This window comes from Salvelinus namaycush, chromosome 24, assembly GCF_016432855.1.
Source record: "Salvelinus namaycush isolate Seneca chromosome 24, SaNama_1.0, whole genome shotgun sequence".
In the NCBI taxonomy this organism is placed as follows: domain Eukaryota; kingdom Metazoa; phylum Chordata; class Actinopteri; order Salmoniformes; family Salmonidae; genus Salvelinus; species Salvelinus namaycush.
The window spans coordinates 8552696-8572439 of NC_052330.1; the positions used below are offsets into that span (position 1 = coordinate 8552696).

General features: G+C 39.6%; 1 protein-coding gene across 1 annotated transcript in view; it reads right to left on the reverse strand.

Moving 5' to 3' along the window:
* LOC120019659 (ephrin type-A receptor 7) overlaps positions 1–11935 on the reverse strand; it is a 71819-nt gene extending 59884 nt beyond the window's left edge. The window contains exons 1-3 of the mRNA XM_038963029.1: positions 11770–11935; positions 10007–10071; positions 6173–6842 (exon numbers count right to left, since the gene is read on the reverse strand). Of these exons, the coding sequence (XP_038818957.1) occupies positions 6173–6842; positions 10007–10071; positions 11770–11863 (829 nt within the window). The 5' untranslated portion in view covers positions 11864–11935. The remainder of the gene's footprint in view (positions 1–6172; positions 6843–10006; positions 10072–11769) is intronic.
* Between the last annotated feature and the right edge of the window lie 7809 nt (positions 11936–19744).

Below are 19744 nucleotides of genomic sequence, written 5' to 3' on the forward strand. Positions count from 1 at the left end.
CATTAATGCATATTGAGTTAGGGCAATATCAAACAAAAAGAACACTCTATTATCTTTCATGTTTGCTCCTACTGTTTGTCATTCTTGCAGATATTAAATCTATAGATAAAAGTGGATATAATGAGGGTATAAAATCCACACCTAAAAGTACCCGGTATAAGTCTCCCCGCAGACAACACGTTGTTGCTCGCTTGCTGCCTGGTCATCGGTAAAAGGTTTTTCTTTCACCTCGCTTGATAAGCTGCTGGAACTAACTCATGTACATTTGAATATAAATCAGATAGTAAAACATAAACCACTTAAAACTTGTCGGGACACACCAACGTGTCCAGAAGACACCAATAGATTACATTTATTTAACCCCTTCGCTGAATAACTGTTAATCAAATGGGGCAAAATCAAATATATTATCCCTCTAGTAAGCACTCTTTGAGTCATGCTGGTTCAAAATGGAGACTAACCAACTGACACACATTAATCATCTATAGATGTGTCACTAAATAAGACCTGTCAGGCCAAATTAGAGGCCCAAGTTGAATTTCATCAATAGACAGAATCCTAGTAAACGTTCTCTGTTTTGAAGCAAACAAAGACAACGAGGAGAGATATGTGGGTAGACATTGTTGACCCTAAAATGGAGACCTTTGCTATTTTGTGTCAGATTGTGTTATTTCCAATGTGACACCGGGGTCTCTCATTGGCTGTGCATAAGGTCAGGGAATATTAACTTCCTTTACACATGGCTACAAACAAGGACGGGCTGGACAATGGAGGCCTGCCTCTTGCGCTTAGTAACGTGAGCGCCCTGGATGACAGGACACTGCCAAGATGGAAGATGGATGATCGCAGCAGATGACCCTTGGTCATCAAAAGAGTCACCTCTCCGGCTCCCTCTCTCTCTGCACAACAATAGCCCCTTCCCCGTGCCTCAGCAGTCCTCATCTCCACTTGCACTAACAGGTTCAGACACCTCCATCGATCCCCGGTTCCATACCTCTTGAGATTGCGGGCTTTACTTCTCTTTGGCTATCTAAACTGTGGCACAGATGTCTTTTTTTGTAATTGCTCAGCCGCTGACTCTTGGGAGGCATGCGATCGGACAGGCGAACACGATGTCAGAAGACAACGTCTTGCCATTTAGTGGTACTGTCCCTGTGGGTGAAAGTGATATGTGACTGGGCCCGGGGTCTTAGCACCTAGCCGTGTGTCAGGGAGGGCCTTGTCTGTTGTCAGCGAGGCTCTCTCCTCTGGGAGCTCTGCAGACTGGTGGCTCTGCACTTCAATCTTCCTTTAAGAGGAAAATCAATAACTTATTACATAAGCTCACACTTTTTCCCACTTACACCCAGAGCAGGCAGAGGGGGGACTTAAAAATGTGCTTGGAAGTGCTCTGTAGCATGAAAGCCTAGTGTTTTTTCCCCCAGTGACTTGTTCTCCTTGTACAAAACAGGCACATGCTCTATTACACAGTAACTATACATTTGGGGTGTGTAAATAGGTGAGGGTGTTTACAATCTACGTGTCGCTCCAGCTATTAACAAAACAAGCATTACAATCTCCATCAAAATGAACAATAATATCCCAAGCTTGGTAAACATGTATAAGCCTACATACTATTTAGATTAATCCGCTGAAAATACAAAACAAATTCATTTTCAGATTCGATGTAAGCTGTCGACCATGTTTGTGTTCAAAAGCAATAGATACAATGGCACATCTGTGCCTATATCACGGTGCTACCTGCCAGGTCAAACAAAAAAAAACAGGAACAACCCTGAAGCTGTGGAAGAATGCAGCTATTTACAGGAAGTTAGCCAACACTGGCGGTGACAAGACTAGCCACCATCTATCACCAAATTATTTCAATCTTGAGTGATTTAAATCCAGTTGCGTCTCCTGGTGATTCCGTGTGTACCGTTATTTGCATAATTAAGCTTGGTAGCGGTTACAAAGGACGGCCATTTGGAGCATTAAATTCACACCTTATCAATCAGGAGGAGTGTCAAGATGCATGAGGTCCCCTGACTCCTGGCTTCCTTTGAAATGCTAAGTAGTTGCCTGGGCCTGGAGCTGGGCTGGGGCCTCTCTCCCCTCCAGACAGACACACCTTGGCTTCTGTGGTCAACCCCAACACAGCTAGATCCTTCCCTTAGGGGCCTCGGCCCATCAATCAGCCCCAGACTAACTCCTGTCCGACTTCCTGACACCCCAAGATGGATGGCATCAGTGTATGCAGGATGCTATATCCTTTCATTAATTCTCTTGTTAGCATGTAGCGATAGCGCTGGGATAAGGTTGTGTTTTCATCTGTTTACTTGAGGTACCAGGCCTTTCACACTGGAGAAATAGTTGAGCTAGTCAATAGTTAATCAGTTTTCAGGATAGGCTGCTAAAAAGGGCAACTCCGACACATTTAACATTTGGGTTGCTATAATGAAGTATTTAGCAATCTCCTACACAGTTTTAGGGTATATCATAATTTCATGTATATTGATTCTTTAGTGATGAGGAGGATCCCTGAGATGACGAATAAAATCTGTAGTTTTTTGATCATAGTGGAACTCCCTGCTATATGTTGCTCTGGTTGTCTAATAACATCTGGAAATATTTCAAACAGACGCTCAAAAACCTAATGACATTTACAGCCAGCTTACTCCAATATAGTTCTGTTGTTCAGGGCTCAAAGTCCCATGATTCCATTCTGCAAAACCACTCCCACCATCACCGATGAAGTTGCGTGGACATATATTTTTATGGTTACTGCTATCCGGGATCCTTGAGACGTCACTACCCTGAACCCTAACCTTAACCCCTATCCTTACCCTAACCTTAACCCTTAACTTAACCATTTTAAATGTCAACTTCAATGGGGTAGGCACGTCCCAAGGATCACTAATTGCAAGGAACATATTTTCGTAGCAAATTACTTGTTAACTTTTTTTATTAGTTCCAATAGGTCTTCAGTGTTGTTGGATGGTTGCTTGGACAGTTCTTAAGGTTATATTTGGCTTCTTTTTTTAAACACTTTATTTCAGATGCAGCAGGGTTAGCTATGTAGCTAGCTAGCTTGGCTAATATTAACACCAAAGATACAGGCTTCAAGCATCAGAGACTAGGATTCCGTAGTGATGTGCCTGTAGATTTCATAACACGCCTGCATGTTTTTTGACTGTTGTTTAAGACAGTCACTAAGATTAAACTTGGCTGTAATTGTTGCACACTATTATTTCTGATACAGCAGTCAGGCTAGCTAACTATCAGATACAGTAACTTAGTGTAATGCAATTGATTGGTGACAATGACATGAACATATATTCAGCATGATATTCATGCAAACATTATAATATATTTACAACCCAAAAGTAAAGTGAAATGGACTCATAACTTATGACATAAGCTTCATCTGAGCTTGCTAGCCAACTAAACTAACTGAAGATTGGGCAGAGCATTGCATCTTGGGAGGTGAAATGCACTCTGGGAATTGTAGTATACTGTATATGAGGGCAATGCCGATGATAAAAAAATTACAAAAACAAGGAATTGTGCAGTATGACTAACAAACATGATAGAAAATGTATATAAAATCTTACAGTTGTGCATTTATACTAACATCATAATAACTGGTTATAAAGTGGTGGAATTGTCCTTTAACAACATAATTATGTGATTATGTGTTAAAATTGGACAACATACAGGTCAATAGTTATTCAGCTCTCAGGAGTTGGTTGCTTATGAACAATTATGTGATGTGTTAAAATTGGAAAACATACATTCCAGGGGTTCGAGAACAACTCAGGAAAAAAACACAAGGGCCCTCTCTTTCTCAAAATGACTCAGTAGCTCCATTTCAGTGAGTGGGCCGCCGCTGAACAGAACCTGAAAATGAATGCCCACTATTTTAACACCACACACTTCTATGCAAATAAACCCTGCGCACGCTGCAGGACACTTCAAATGAGCCTTTTTCAAAACCCACAACACTGAATCTCCTAACACTGGGAGAGAGAGAAAGACAGGCATTTATAGTGCTGCAGATTGCCACACAAAGAGTTAAACAGAGACAGAGACAGGGAGGGAGAGGACTGAAAGACATGCAGCCCTTCTCCAGTGACGGTGATGAATGAGTGGATCACAACACGTTTTGGAGGAGGCCGCTGCATCCACAGAGGGGGGCTGCTAGTCCTCGAATGACATGACTGACAGCTCAACTCACTTGCTCCTCCTTCAACCTTCTCCTCGATATATCACAGACGGCCATTTTATAGTTGGGGGATACTGTAGATATTGAAAATGGGACAGTGAGGGAATGTATGAGGGAATGTGTATCTATGATCTATATAGCAAGGCGCAGTATACCGATCCGGAAGCTTAAAGAGAGGCCTGGGTAAAGACTGTATGAAATCCGACGCAAGTACTTAAGCTGTACTGTTGTAGGGCAATGGCCTGCATGACAAGCTAGTCATGCTTACAAAGGACAAAAACATCTTCCATTCTAGGCCCCATTGCAGTGGTGTTCAACCGATGGAAAACTTTAGTATTTTCCCCTTTGATTTGCTCCAGAGGAAACCCCTGAATGGGCAGTTTAATATCACCACATATCTGAGAAGCTGCTGATGCTGCAGTATGATGTTCATTTTATTTAGATTAACTACCCCATAATACAATAGCCAACCATGCCCCAATCGAAATAAATCTCTTGTAAAGTTAAGGACAATTTTTGTTTTTTGTTGGATCAGTTCATTGCCTGGAATGGGCAACAGTTCAGTCCAAGCAGGCCATGTGCACAATGCTTTACAAGCATAAGCAGGCATTTTTTAGACAAAGCTTTTATACTATATGTTACATTGTTTGCTCCTTTGGAAGTGAATCAGAAGATGGCCCAAATTGCTTTTTAATGTAGCTTTTGTCCCTGGGGCAGAATTGCACAGCTACTTACCAAAATAACATAAACAACACCAGAAAAAAAGACTCCTGGGTATTGAACGAGCTCTACCACATTTGAGGGAACATAACTCAAGAGGCAATTTTTGTTTCTGATAATATCACCTAAGTACACTTCACTGGGTAGAGGGTATATGCCGAACACGCTGGTGAAGGACCATGTTTGGCAGTAGTGGCCTGAAAGTGGCTAGCCTACTTGGACTTCTAATTTGTGCTGAGACACATTCTTTTTAATTATTACTTGTCAGTACCCCTCATAAGCTGATTTGATGGACGTTGTGAGGGGGGGGGGGGGGGGGGGTTTAGCTGACAAGACAGGGCGCTTAAGCTACGTAGTTCTCCTTTAATCCAACCTGATTTTTATCTTACAAGTTAGGTGGCCACTGAAAATAATCCTTTGTGCAATTATAGTGACATAAAGCATTTTAATGCTAATTGCAGAGGCTTGGTGCTAGGACCAAACAACACAGCCAAGCTTGACTGTAATTGCGTTTCCTGTTAGGGCCCTTCATAAATATCCTGAGGCCTACATGCCACAGTATGGCGGCTATTTGTTTCCCTTTCTGTCAGGGTCATTTGGATTGGGCAGAGGGATACTGAAATATTGGATGGACTTCCTTCAGACCTGTGTATTCTGCAAGTGATTGCCTTGGCCAGTAGCCATCCATAGAGGTAAGTGCTCTTGCAGAGGAGTATTGAGCTAAACTGAAGTGCAAGTTATCATTTAATCCCAGTGTCAACAGAACCACGGATATAAATTAAGAGCCCGCTAATCAAACAATTAACATGGATTCCAATTATAACACTGAGGATTTCTGGGCCTCCATACTTTATCCATCATTATTATTGCCTTCAAATCAGCTGCTTTAATTTTATTTGCCACCACAACTATTCAATGTGGCCTAACTTGTAATTTGCATGCTTTGCATAATTAAAAACTAAAATGCTCAACAGATTTTTTCTGGTGTTTAGGCATGGCATGGGTGATTCTGTGCGATAATGATTCAAAGGGAAAAAACTATTCTGAACATGTACATTTGAACGAGGCACATTTTCTGCTTACCAATAAGTTTAATATTTCCCTAATTAAAACAATGTTTGGAGTGCAGTAATATTTCTCTATATTGCAAACTGACGTTTTTTCAGAGGATGGAAAAAGTTATGCCACTAATGAAAACTGAGTATGGATAGAATATATATAGCGAGGTTACTATACTGTAACTGTACTCACGTTCACATGCATCGCCCTTCTGATGAAATCCCGCTTTGCATATACATTTCCCTATAGGCACCAGCCATTCCCCCTCTGCGCTGCAGTGCATCTTGGGAGAGTTGTCGGCCTCCTCCTCGGCGTCACTGACACACATGCCCTCGACCTCGACCAGAGAGGAGAACTCTGACCCCGTCACTGTGTCTGGGAAAGTGGCCAGGTTCTCAATGATGGACCAGCACTTCTTGTAATAAACTTTGACAGAGACCAGAGCGATGCATGCCCCTACATCCTGGAAGGCCAGGTAAAACCCTCGTCTGGACAGCGGCCCAATGATGCGCACTTCTGTATTCAGCTTCATCTTCCTCTCTCCCAGGTCCCCCTGGGTGAAGCTCTCGTCTGCTGCGATTGTGTCAATTTTCACATACTGGTTCTCTCGTATATTCCTGCCGACCTCCGAATCGGTTTCCTGATAATACAAGTTGAATGTCTCCTTGCACGTGCCCACCACACCGGGTAGACTGTTACAATCCCTCAAGGTGAACTTCAGTTCCACAAAAATCCTTTGGGCATCGCCCTTCTCTATCCAGCTAGTCCGAAGCCAGTTGTTCTGATTGGGCTCCATGACCTGACAAACCTGGTATGTGCGAATGGGGGTGTAGTTTTCATCCAACCCGCTGATCTCTTCCCACTAAAAAAAGAACAGAGCACAAGTTTGGTAAATATATATTGATTGGCTCTCATCAGCGATATATTTTTGCAACGAAATCAAAACCCAACGATGTAAATAACGGACGGTTTTTAGGTCCTACTGTGGTATTGTTTCAACGCAGTGTCTTTGTGTGTAATACATAGTAATGAAGTAGTGTAAAAGCTGCACAAATGAATAATAAAGGTGCATAAAGGTGGTGCAGCAAAATGTTATTCCAAGTACATAGGGAAAGAAAAGACCTCAGTTATTGGAGCACTTTCTGAAAAATGTGTCATCCATTATGCTTTTAATCTATTTGGAAATAAGTTTGCAACTATTATACATAACCCATAAACGTATCACTGTTATTCTGAAATCAGGCCCAAAGAAATATTAGGAAATACTAACAGAAACTAACAGAGTAAATACAGTGCCTTCAGAAAGTATTCATACCCCTTGACATATTCCACATTTTGTTGTGTTACAAAATAAATCTACACACAATTCCCATAATGACAAAGTAAAAACATGTTTTTAGAAATGTTTACAAATTTATTGAAAATGAAATACAGAAATAACTAATTTACATAAGTATTCACAGTCACATACATGTTAGAATCACCTTTGGCAGTGATTACAGCTGTAGGTCTTTCTGGGTAAGTCTCTAAGAGCTTTCCACACCTGGATTGTACAATATAATTTTTTTTATTATTCAAGCTCTGTCAAGTTGGTTGTTGATCACTGCTAGACAGCCATTTTAAAGTCTTGCCATATATTTTCAAGCTGATTCAAGTCAACGTCATCTTGGTAAGCAACTCCAGTGTATATTTGGCCTTGGGTTTTAGGATGTTGTCCCACTGAAAGCTGAATTTTGTCTCCCAGTGTCTCTAGGATTTTGCGTGTGCTTAGTTCTATTCCATTTATTTTTATCCTAAAAAAACTCAGTAGTCTTTGCCGATGACAAGCATACCCATAACATGATGAAGCCCCCACATGCTTGAAAATATGAATAGTGGTACTCAGTGATGTGTTGCGTTGGATTTGCCCCAAACATAAAGATTTGTATTCAGGACAAACATTTAATTTCTTTGCCACATTTTTGTAGTTTTACTTTAGTGCCTTATTGCAAAAAAAGATGCATGTTTCCTTCCTCTCCGGCAACTGAGTTAGGAAGGGCACCAAGCTCAATATGCTCGACTGAGGGACCTTACAGATAATTGTAAGTCTTGGGTACAGAGATAATGTAGTCATTCACAAATCATGTTAAACACTTTTATTGAGTGAGTCCAAGCAACTTATTATGTGACTTATTAAGCAATATTTTTACTCATGAACTTATTTAGGCTTGCCATAACAAAGAGGTTGAATACTTATTGACTGAAGACATTTCAGCTTTCCATTTGTAATTCATTTGTAAAAATGTCTAAAAACATCACTTTATGAGGTATTTTGTGTAGGCCAGTGGCACAAAATCTCAATTGAATCAATTTCAAATTCAGGCTATAAGACAACATCATGTGGAAAAAGTCAAGAGGTGTGAATACTTTCTGAAGGCACTGTGAGTATACCTGATAAGCATAAAAACAAATAATGGCTCAATTGAGATTACTTCCATACCTGACTTTCCAATCACATTACTTGATTTTGTATTTATTTTTTAAAGGTTTTAATTTATGAAAATGTAAAAATATTTAGGGGCAAGCTATTATGGAATATTGACTCGAGGCCTAGCCTACATCAAAAACAAAATGAACATCTCTTCACTTAAATGCCACCCATCCAATAGATTTTCAGGACTGCTACTACTGACATCAATTAACATAAACAAACATCCCACCCAAATGGTCTTTGTCGAACTCAGTCCGACACTGTGGAAATTTTAAAAAGCTTGCCTCTGGATAGCGTGGCTGTCAATTACCGAGAGGCACATATGCATGGTAATGAGTCAGCCAGATATAATTATACTGGACCGTGTTGAAATTTCCCATTCCAATTAGCCCTAGATTTTCCTCGTTAGTAGGCCTACAAAGCCCATTCCCAACACCAATAAAGAAAATCTGACTACGAGTTATGAGATAGTATGTCATAACTATTAGATAGTAAGTCATTATTATGAGATATATAAATCATAATTCTGAGATATGTAAGTCATAATTCTGAGATATGTAAGTCATAATTATGAGATATGTAAGTCATAATTATGAGATAGTAAGTCTGGATTTTAAAGGGGCAATCTGGGATTCAAACAAAAACAAAAACAAAACTTACTCCCTGCCACTTTTTTTGGTAAACAGCTGAGGAATGGTGCAGGAGAAATGAAACCACTCTCATACATAGACGCAAGGACTCTCACATATGGAAGCAAGGACTGACCATCCATGATAGTATAACCATGTTTTGAAGCTGTACCATTTTTGTTTACAATTACATTGTTTACAAACAATGGAGTAAAATAAGCATATATTTGGGGTTCTGATGGGGTAAGAACATTGCTCATGCATTTCTAAGTTACATTCCTCAATAATAAATGGCTATACAGTATATTAATAATTTAAAAGTAAAAAAATGGATGTACCAATCCCAGATTGCCTCTTTAATTGAGGCACCAACTCACATAAAAAAAACTTTTTAAGACATTAATATGGAACAATATCACCACAAACTCTCTCTCTCTCTCACACACACACACACACACACACACACACACACACACACACACACACACACACACACACACACACACACACACACACACACACACACACACACACACACACACACAACGTGTGATTGACTTTAGGACATATGTAAGGTTGTCCTTGAAAGTTGCGGAGGGCCTGATGCAAAGTGCACATTGGATTCATGTAATACAGATCGCCTAAATGCATATCATTATAATGATTTACATATCTCACAATTATGACATACTATCTTATAATGACTTGCTATCTCATAATTATGACTTACTATCTCATAATAATAACATACTATCTCATAATAATGACTTACTTTCTCATGACTCGTAGTCAGATGTATTTATTATTTGTGGTGGGAAAGGACTTCCACATGGAGCGTGATAACGGTGAAAATAATAGGGTTGATTTAAGTATTTTATGTTAATGTTCTCAGAAGTGTGTAGGCTAGTTAGTGTCCGTCCCACTTACCCCACTAGGAGGATAGGATATCCACTCCAGCTCTGTCTGCTGCGCCTTGGAATCCAACAGAATCACTAGCGACAGGAAATAAAATGGTAGAGCAGGCGATTAAATCTCTGAATGTTTTCACTGTCTGTTCGCTGAATATTACTAATAATCTATAAAAGTCTACTTTGCGGCTAGATGAGTAGACGTATGACCCACTTTCTGCAGCCAGATATTAAAATGAACAATTACAGGCTGAGCAGACGGGCATTGATGGCAATACCTTTCACCTAAATGACACTGCATGAGAATACTGCTATATAGTCAAGACATTGCAGCACCAAACACTGGATAAACACATTTTCCTTCCTATAAAGACTTTGGACAACTTGTAACGTTATCTTCATTTATCTGAAAAGTAAGTGTTGTGTGTGACAACTTTGTGTTCCATGTAGCCTGCAAACCACATAACATGAGGTAAAATAGCAACATTTTTCAAATCGATCTGTGTGTCTTTTAATAAGTATGCATGCATGCTGGTGCAATAAGGTTAGACGAGAACACCTGCCTCTATACGTAAATCTAGCACATTAAAAAGCAACGCATGAGTCCTTGCTGTGCCCGGGCGACAGGCGTACTAACAACAGGAAAATTATCCCAAAACAGTTCAGATGTAGTCAACCAACGGCGACATGAATTTGGTGTAAAGTGTCACTTGTAAAATATATCGGGTATAGGCATTCAATAGATTATTAGCGGGTAGTCACGGCCGAACCATTCACTGAATACAGCCTGAGAGCGCACTGCCGATTTGTCTCCCTAGAACGCAGGGCCGTGAGAGAGTATGTTTGATAACGGCGTTATTATATGCTTAAGTATCTGTTAAATATATTGATCAGACATACGACCATATATATAGCCCTATATGCTTTTATTTGTATTTTTTTTACAATTTACACAGCCACTTTCAAACTTCAGACGGACACTTCAGTAGACTATGTCAGAATCAATACAGTGTGTTTACGAACACAATAATCCCGGTATAAGTGAAGGTCAACGGCTTGGTGCCATTTTAATCTTATTTCTCTCCTTCCAATTGTATTTATTTATTAATACGCGTATTTCTTTAGCAAGATGAACATAACAGCCTTTGGTTTATTTCAACAGTTCATAGTGATCTTCCTTTCTTTCGCTCTATGTATGTGATATAGATAGACTTTCCTTGCGCGCTCTGAGCATGCCAGTTTGTAGAAAAACGGATTTATTTAAGGTATTTCAAACATGAACTCCTGTAATGACAAGGTTTACTGTGTACCATATTTATGGTGTCTAATGCGGTAGTAATTAGCCTATCCAACGATCATAGGAGTTAAGTCCTAGTCATAATGTATGTATGATCTGACACTGAGTGGCATGACAGTCTTCCTAAATGTAGACTTGTAGCCTTGAAAACTAAAATGTAACCATCGTCCGTACGGAGCCTTTTATTGATTGGGTGCCATGCGTAAAAGCCTGCTAAAATAGCCTACAACGGACCGTTTGTCACACAAACGCTGTGTGAATGCGCACAGAGACTGCGATCTACTGAATAACAACACTGTAAGGCACTGAACTAATAGCATGACATATTGCATTCTACAGATTTCACAAATTCAGGAATGATCGTTCGTGCGCAAGCAACAGAATGTCAGGATGTGCGCTGTCTTTGGATATCACTTCGCGCCATTGCCGATCAGTTTTCGGGATGTAGCCTGGATGATGAGAAGGTATCAAACTTTATTACATACCTTCTTTCGCATTCTGTGCTTTTCCAGTGTCCATAAAACAACATAAATGAATGCAAAATGTAATCCACAAACACGGAATCGACGTGGAACCCATGTTGTAAATGGAAGTTAGCTAGACAGTATTCGCTTTTCCACCGTGGCGTGTGCTTCCCATTGACGACGCTAAACCCCCTGCTACTTTAGGTTAATGTACAAGAAACTGCCGTCTCTCACTCAAATAGCATCAGCAGCTGCTGGGCGGGGACTGTAACACAACCGATGTCACTAAACTAAACTGATAGAGGAATTATCCACTCACGGCTCGTAGAAAAAGATCATGTGCAAGCTTTGTGACCAATACATTCTTTGCAGATTCTGTTCTTAGACATAAGGCATAAAGTATGATTTTAGGAAATGTTACAGTCTAGTCCTCTTTGGCCAAGTTGGACCTCTTTTGGGTAATATGATGGTAAAAAGCTTTTATTTCTGTACAAGACAACACATATTTTTATCAGCATACATTTCCTTAGCCTAGACCAAAAATATCAATAGGCCTATTTGACCCCGTCTCTCTCTCGCTCGCTCGCTCGCTCTCTCTCTCTCTCTCCCTCAATTCAAATTCAATATAAGGGCTTTATTGGCATGGGAAACATATGTTAACATTGCCAAAGCAAGTGAAGTAGATAATAAACAAAAGTGAAATAAACAATAAAAAGTAACAGTAAACATTACACTCACAGACGTTCCAAAAGAATAAAGACATTTCAAATGTAATATTATGTCTTGTAACGTATTGCAAATAGTTAAAGTACAAAAGGGAAAATAAATAAACATAAATATGGGTTGTATTTACAATGCTGTTTGTTCTTCACTGGTTGCCCTTTTCTTGTGGCAACAGGTCACAATTCGTGCTGCTGTGATAGCACACGGTGGTATTTCACCCAGTATATATTGGAGTTTATCAAAATTGGGTTTGTTTTCGAATTCTTTGTGGATCTGTGTAATCTGAGGGAAATCGTTCTCTCTCTTTGTCTCTCATCTCTCGAAGTAAGGGTTTGAGGATGAGGGTTGGAAAAGGTAACATACTCAATGGTGGAAAAAGTACACAATTATCATACCTTAATAGAAAATGACTCAAGTAAAAGTGAAAGTCACCCAGTAAAGTACTACTTGAGTAAAATGATAAAAGTATTTGGTTTTAAATATACTTAAGTATAAAAAGTAAATGTAATTGCTCAAATATACTTAAGTATCGAAAGTAAAAGTATAAATCATTTCAAATTCCTTACATTAAGCAAACCAGACGTCGCCATAAAAAAAGAAAAGAAGTACGGATAGCCAGGGGCACGCTCCAACACTAAGACATCTTTTACAAACGAAGCATGTGTTTAGTGAGTCCGCCAGATCAGAGGCAGTAGATGACCAGCGATGTTCTCTTGATAAGTGAGTGAATTAGACCATTTTCCTGTCATGCTAACCATTTAAAGTGTAACAAGCACTTTTGGGTGCCAGGGAAAATGTATTGAGTAAAAAGTACATCATTTTCTTTAGGAATGTAGTGAAGTAAAAGTAAAAATTGTCAAAAATATAAATAGTCAAGTAAATTACAGATACCCTAATAAACGACTTAAGTAGCACTTTCAAGTATTTGTACTTACATACTTTACACCACTCTATATCAAAGCATGTGGTACATTAACTTGAAATAACAACATATATACACTAAACTTAAGGGGCATCTGGGCAAATAATGTTGTGTTCATAACTTGTTACCATTGTTTACCATGTTACCGCTTGATTCTGTGCTGTAATGTATTGAATTGAAATTAATTTATTTGGGTTAACAGACATATACAATAAAATGTACAATGTGGACCCAGAGGATATCACTTTGAAATCATTCATTAAAACGCTTGTTTCCAAAGTGGTCCTCGATTGTAAAAACAATAGCACATATAATGCAGTATGGAGTAACATGTTAGTAAGGAGCCTCCATTTTAAACTCCACAGCACCATGTATTTTTGTATTTTCTGAGAAGAGTGAGTAGAGACAGTGAGACACAGTTGTGTGCATCATCTTCAGAAGGTCACCTTAAAGATAGGAGGAGTCCCACTGAGTCTGGTCATTGGGAGGAGGAGAGTTTGACTCATTATGTTGTGTGTTGTGTTTCTGCATGAAAGACTGCTACCATACAGATTGAACTAACTGCATCCTGGGGTTCTAAGTAGCGCTCTAGAATCAAGATAAACACAAAACACAATTAAAAAGTGTAAAGTTCATCTCCAGTCGCTCAGATGACTTGGCAAATCACTGATAAATTGCAGCATAAAAGAGAAACTCATTAGCCCTTTACATATACAGCATGTGTTTCAGGTCACTAATTAATCTCCATTTACCTCATACCAAGTTAAAAACTGCTATAATTATGACTCACAAATATTGATTAATAAACGATGTACATCATGAATGGATGGTAGGAGACAAGGACTAACTTCAAGGTTTATTTACATCAATTTTTTGTTTGGCCTGTTTATTATGCAAATTACTGTTAATCCTCTTTACCCTTGATACATGTTCCACCATGGCATTATTCTGTATGCCGCATAATTAGAGAATTAAAATGTATTAAAGTTAACTTCATTACACAGCATTTTGTATTATTTATAGCTTAACTTAACAATATAAATTGTGCCTTTCATTTTTTTGATTCGAAGAAGAAGAAAAAAAAAATGAAGGAAATATTAGGAGAAAATATCATGTTCAGGGGGCCATCGTTTCAGACCTGTTGCTTGTGTTGTTTTACTGCACCACTGACTGTCAAAGGTAGATAGTACTCTGCCACTTGGATTTGTATCAAAGACATTTGAATATTCACGGTTATTGGTAATTCACTCTCCATCTTTTGCTTGATTCCCATGTGACAAACTAAGGCATTACAAGGCTTCCTCTTCCATTTCTCTAGACTGAATCACTGGATAATAGATTCATGAGGATATATACAAAGAGTAAGCAATCCATATATGGTTGCACATTTTCATTGCACAATAGTTATATGTAAGGCGCGATGCAGTCTTTTTTTACGATATTATTAACATTTGGGCATTGCTACATCATAGAAGATCTATATTCTGTATCATGCCAAGGAATCGTCAAGCTAGGTCAGATCTCAGGTCATTATAAGCTTCTGAGATGAATTAGCTATATTTGCTTTTATTATCTGTTGCTTGCTGTTACCATGGCACTCTCTAATTGGGTTCTTGTTATTATACCATGCTGTGGTCAGGTGGAAGTGACACTCTGGACAAGGGAATAAGACTTTATTATTCGTGGGTTCAGTGTTTTCTAGTAAAGCTATCAACAGCAACTAGACTATCCTTTGGTCTGGGGTGTGGATTGGTTATTACACAGGAACCCATATAACCCATACAACATGGGACAGATGAAATCTTTGTTTTTCAAAGGTTTCATATTTAAATTATAGTGGGTGAGAGTTGCACTTGAAGCTAATTCAGATTGAAACGGCTGTCCAACTGCCCATCATATGGGGAAACAATGATGAGGGAGTGTCCGGAGGGAGAGATGCAGCTGTTGCTGCAAAAACCAAGTGTTATTGCAAGCTGTGAACTGACAGACACTTACCGCACCCATTCAGTCTGTTTGAAGACCCCCCTGGTTGTCGAGATATCAATGGAAATGAATGTGAAATCATTAGGCAAGTGAACGTAGCTAGACCCACTCCCCAAAACCAAAATAAATAATAGAGCCTGAGAAAAAATGACCACCTGTGACCAATAATTCACAAGAGTAACTACAGGTTTAATGACACAGACACAATAGTTTATTATACCGTATTAAACATTCATTACTTTTCTGGTTCCCTTCCAGTGAAAGCCAAACCTCCACCAACCAGACTGTCCTCATCAGCAGGAAGTGACACGCCACTTCTTTTAAAGCTTCTTTCCCTGCAGGACTGAATGATGTGGTTCTCACCCAGAGCAACCTGAAGACTGCTGAGATGTAAAGAGGGCGAAGGACTACTTCTGTATACAGCTCTGTCTTGTTCCCATGTACCTCTGGTTGTGTTAGTAAGTAGTGGGAAACACCTTCACAGCAGCATGCAACAGGCTGATCCTGGCATCCTGCATGGCTGGGAGGGGGCAGTCGGAACGTCTCTGAGGCCCTGGAGGAACACACCACCCAGAGGTTTAATAGCGACAATGAGGAAAAAGCCATGAGGCCCTGTCAAATGGTGGTTGGATTGGTCTAGCAGGTAATTCAGTTATTTTTATAGTTCCCTAATATGGAATTGTGGTCCCATAGGAAATCTCAAGTGTTGAAATTCACTGGGGCTGTGGGGCAGCTCACACCCATTTGCACCTGACACCAGTTTGTTGATATAATCACATTCCTGTCGGAGTCTGTCTCTGTTAAAAAAAAATGCAAAGCACTGAAGAAACAGTAATCATGCCACCCAATTTCCCCAGTGTTAAAACAGATAGAAGCCTCATATTCATGCCTTGGGTCACAATTAAGTTAATATGAAAAAGTTAGTTTTTTTTTAAATAGGGAAGTATGCTGGAAATCCTTAATATGCAGTGATCCAATTAAACAGTTCAAATAGAGCGATATGCAAACGTATCTTTATTAAGCATGTTCCTATCTGGCATATATGTCTATTCCGAGATAACAGGAAGGATATAGCAGGAAGGTTCCATTCGAGGCATATGTTTAAAAGAGAGAACATAGACTGTGTTCTAGGCTACTTGTATAGGCCATTGGACCCACCAGTACGATGATCTGTCAGTGTATAAAGGCAGGCTGGTTAGTGTGACTAATTGTAATAGCAACATAAACAAAAAATATTATCTTTAATTTAATTACATGAAGAGCATAAGTCAGAATGGAAAATTACAGACACAACCGAAGACTAATGGAGCCTCAAACAACACAACAGTGTCACCAGAGGACGAAAAAACATGCATTGACCGATGTGCTCAGATGAAAGTTAAGCAGCAACAACACGTGTGCTTTCAATTCGAGCATGTTATTTCATCGCGAGTGGAAATAAATTCAAACTCTCGAACACTATCTGTACTGTGTATGCAAAAGCACTGCCTTTACGCAACGATTTCAAATGAATCTGACATTTTACCAACTGCAAATGGGGATAGAGCCAGTTGGTTTTCTGAAAATGTATACTCTGCTTCCCATCAACATTTATAATTCAAGTTTCAGTAGTTTTGAGGGGAGCCCTTGAGTTCTGCTTGTGTCCTGTGAGTTCTGCCTCTTCGTGTCGGTTCCTTAGAGGTCTTCCTTACTAATGACTGGGTCAGTGCCTGCACCATGGGTCTTTGGGCTAGCCCAGACATGGAGGGATTCTTCTAGTGACAGCTGAAGACATCCAGACATCAATATGTATGGAAATCATGTGGTTGGTATGTTTCAGGAGAAGCAATTTGATTGGCTCAGCCAGGATCATTAATGTCTCCCTGTGTATTTTGGCATTGTGAAAAAGACCCGCCTACACAGCCTCAGATGTTTACTTTACACGGCTGCCACTTTGTAGCTGGAAAAATTAGGAACAATAAGGTTCCTTTGAGCCAAGAATAAATTCTCAAATCAACCGTTTGCATAAACTGTAGAAGGAAGGGTGGGGCATTGTTGTGATCAATGATTGAGTCGTTTTTAAGTGTGAGAACATTGTGGTGTAGCAATGATATACATTACAATTTGTCTCCCTATACCTGACAATAAATGTGATCTTTACATCCTCTGAAACACAGATGAAAGCATAAGGTGAGAACTGATAAGGTTAGAACTGGATCAGATCATAAGGCCGCTATATCTTCTTATGATATAGTAAACCCTGAGGAGTTTAAAAGTTAAGACTGAAACGATGTAAAAGGATGAGGAGTCACAATGTCACTAAGAACCTATAATCCTCCAATTACTGTCCATGTTGCATGCAGATCACTGTTCCACGAACTGTACGCGTGTACACTATTCTTCTCTAATAATTCATGCAAACATAGCGTCTATGTATGTATTGTGTAATATAAAGTGTTACCATACATGTATTAATAACCTGCTGAAGTACTTAAGCATGGGGTATGTGCTGCAAGGTTTATGTGGTGGAGACAAAGTCACAACTGAACTCATAATTTAAAGTTATCATTATTCAGCTGTTCGTGCAATGATAAATCTAATTTTACCGACAAAAATAGGTACGGATTACTGGGCTCAAATAAGGGACGCATCCCAAATGGCACCCTATTTCCTAGATAGTGCACTACTTTTGACTAGGCCCCAAAGTCTCTCTCTTTCAGGTATTGCAGCTCTGTCAGACTGTTACTGTACGTGTCACCAAGATCCAAATGTGGTAACAGTATAGCATTACTCAACTGTCTCTTATAAATCAACTACCTCAGAGAGAAAAAAACAGCCAGGGAGTTGGTAAGGATTTCCATAGCGTGAAATAGTAGTCGGTGGCCCCTGTGAATCTGAAGGATGCCCAGCAGAAAGGTGTTTTATTTCACTGTTTCTCCAGCTGCCTGCTCCAAAATGCTGACGGCATCCACTTTGGTGATGGTTGGCTTGCGTCTCCCTGGCCTGTTCAGTCAGTCAGCCAGGCCAAAGGGGGCCCACAGCCCAGACAGAAGCCAAGCTCGGCTAGCTGCTGTCTGGCAGCCATGGCTCCTGAGAAATATTACCGGTCCTGTCCTCCAATTATGGTTTAATCAGTTCCCTGCACAACATATTGACCAATTCTAATTCCTTTAGGCCTTTTTCTTTTGGATATTGCAACAGTATCCTCTTGTGCCATTGTCTCACTCTTTGGGGAATGTTATTAGATGGCAAGGCTATTTTTGGCTAATTTTCTTAGGGGCTTAGTCTGCAACAAACTTGCACAAACCGCAAACTTGTCAGAAATAAGAGATTGTGGAACTTGCTCAGTGCAAAAATAGTGTATTGACAGGAAAATCATAGGGGTTCAGCATAAACAACAAAAGAATGATTAAATAATCAACAACAAATTAATTTAAAACTTTAGTCCTACCAGAACCTCTGGTTGGGTCTGAGTCTTGAATGGAAATCCAAGTCCAGGTCCAAATAACTATTTGTAATCCAATGGAAAACCCCTAAAAAATACAAAAAAAACGAATCCCAACAAAATCCCGGATATTATAGTTTTTCCGGTCGGCACAACTATAGCATGGGATTGGTTGAAGCTCAATGTTAAATTCAAATATCCCTACCATTATATTTAAGCCAATATGACTTGTCGAGGAAAATTCGCAAATCAACTTGATTGTAGGTACACAAAACTCTCCTCGCCTTTCATCATGATCAAAGAACCACTATACCTGATTTTTGACAGTGTCATTAGCATTAGGGTCGCAAGACAATTTTTTGCCCAAACTTAGCTCAAATTCTAGACGTTGGGTTAAAACGAGGTTGCAGCATCCATAAATTGACCAATAGACTTAGATACATTTGGACTGAATACGTTTGTAGGTGCAACACATTTCTGCCCAATAAAAAACAACGATATGCTACCTTTTTGTAGCATGTATGACAATGCTAACATCTTTCTCAGTGTTCTAAAACTGGGTTGAGCAACTTGGTTGCTGTGCAACAGTAGCAGCTAGCTAGTAGAAGGCTAGCAGCTGTAGCTAGCTAGCTAACACCAGTTGGATGAGAAGCAAAAGAAAGGTATATTCTACTATGGAAGGTGTTTCATAGTCATCGGTGTAAACTGTTGAGCTGTGGACAATTGCGTGTAATCAGAACACAAACAAATAAGCAAGTGAATGTCCTTGACTGCTATTATATCTGACCAGTTAGGTGCACAAAACTTTGGGAAAACTGCCATGCTGCTAACTTCTGTCAGTACAATTTTCTTGATGTCATTAGAATCCAAATTTGCGCTGACTTTTCAATGTGCTCCCGAAAACCTGAAGTCGCCATCCGCAAGTAAAAAATAGCAGGGGTGCA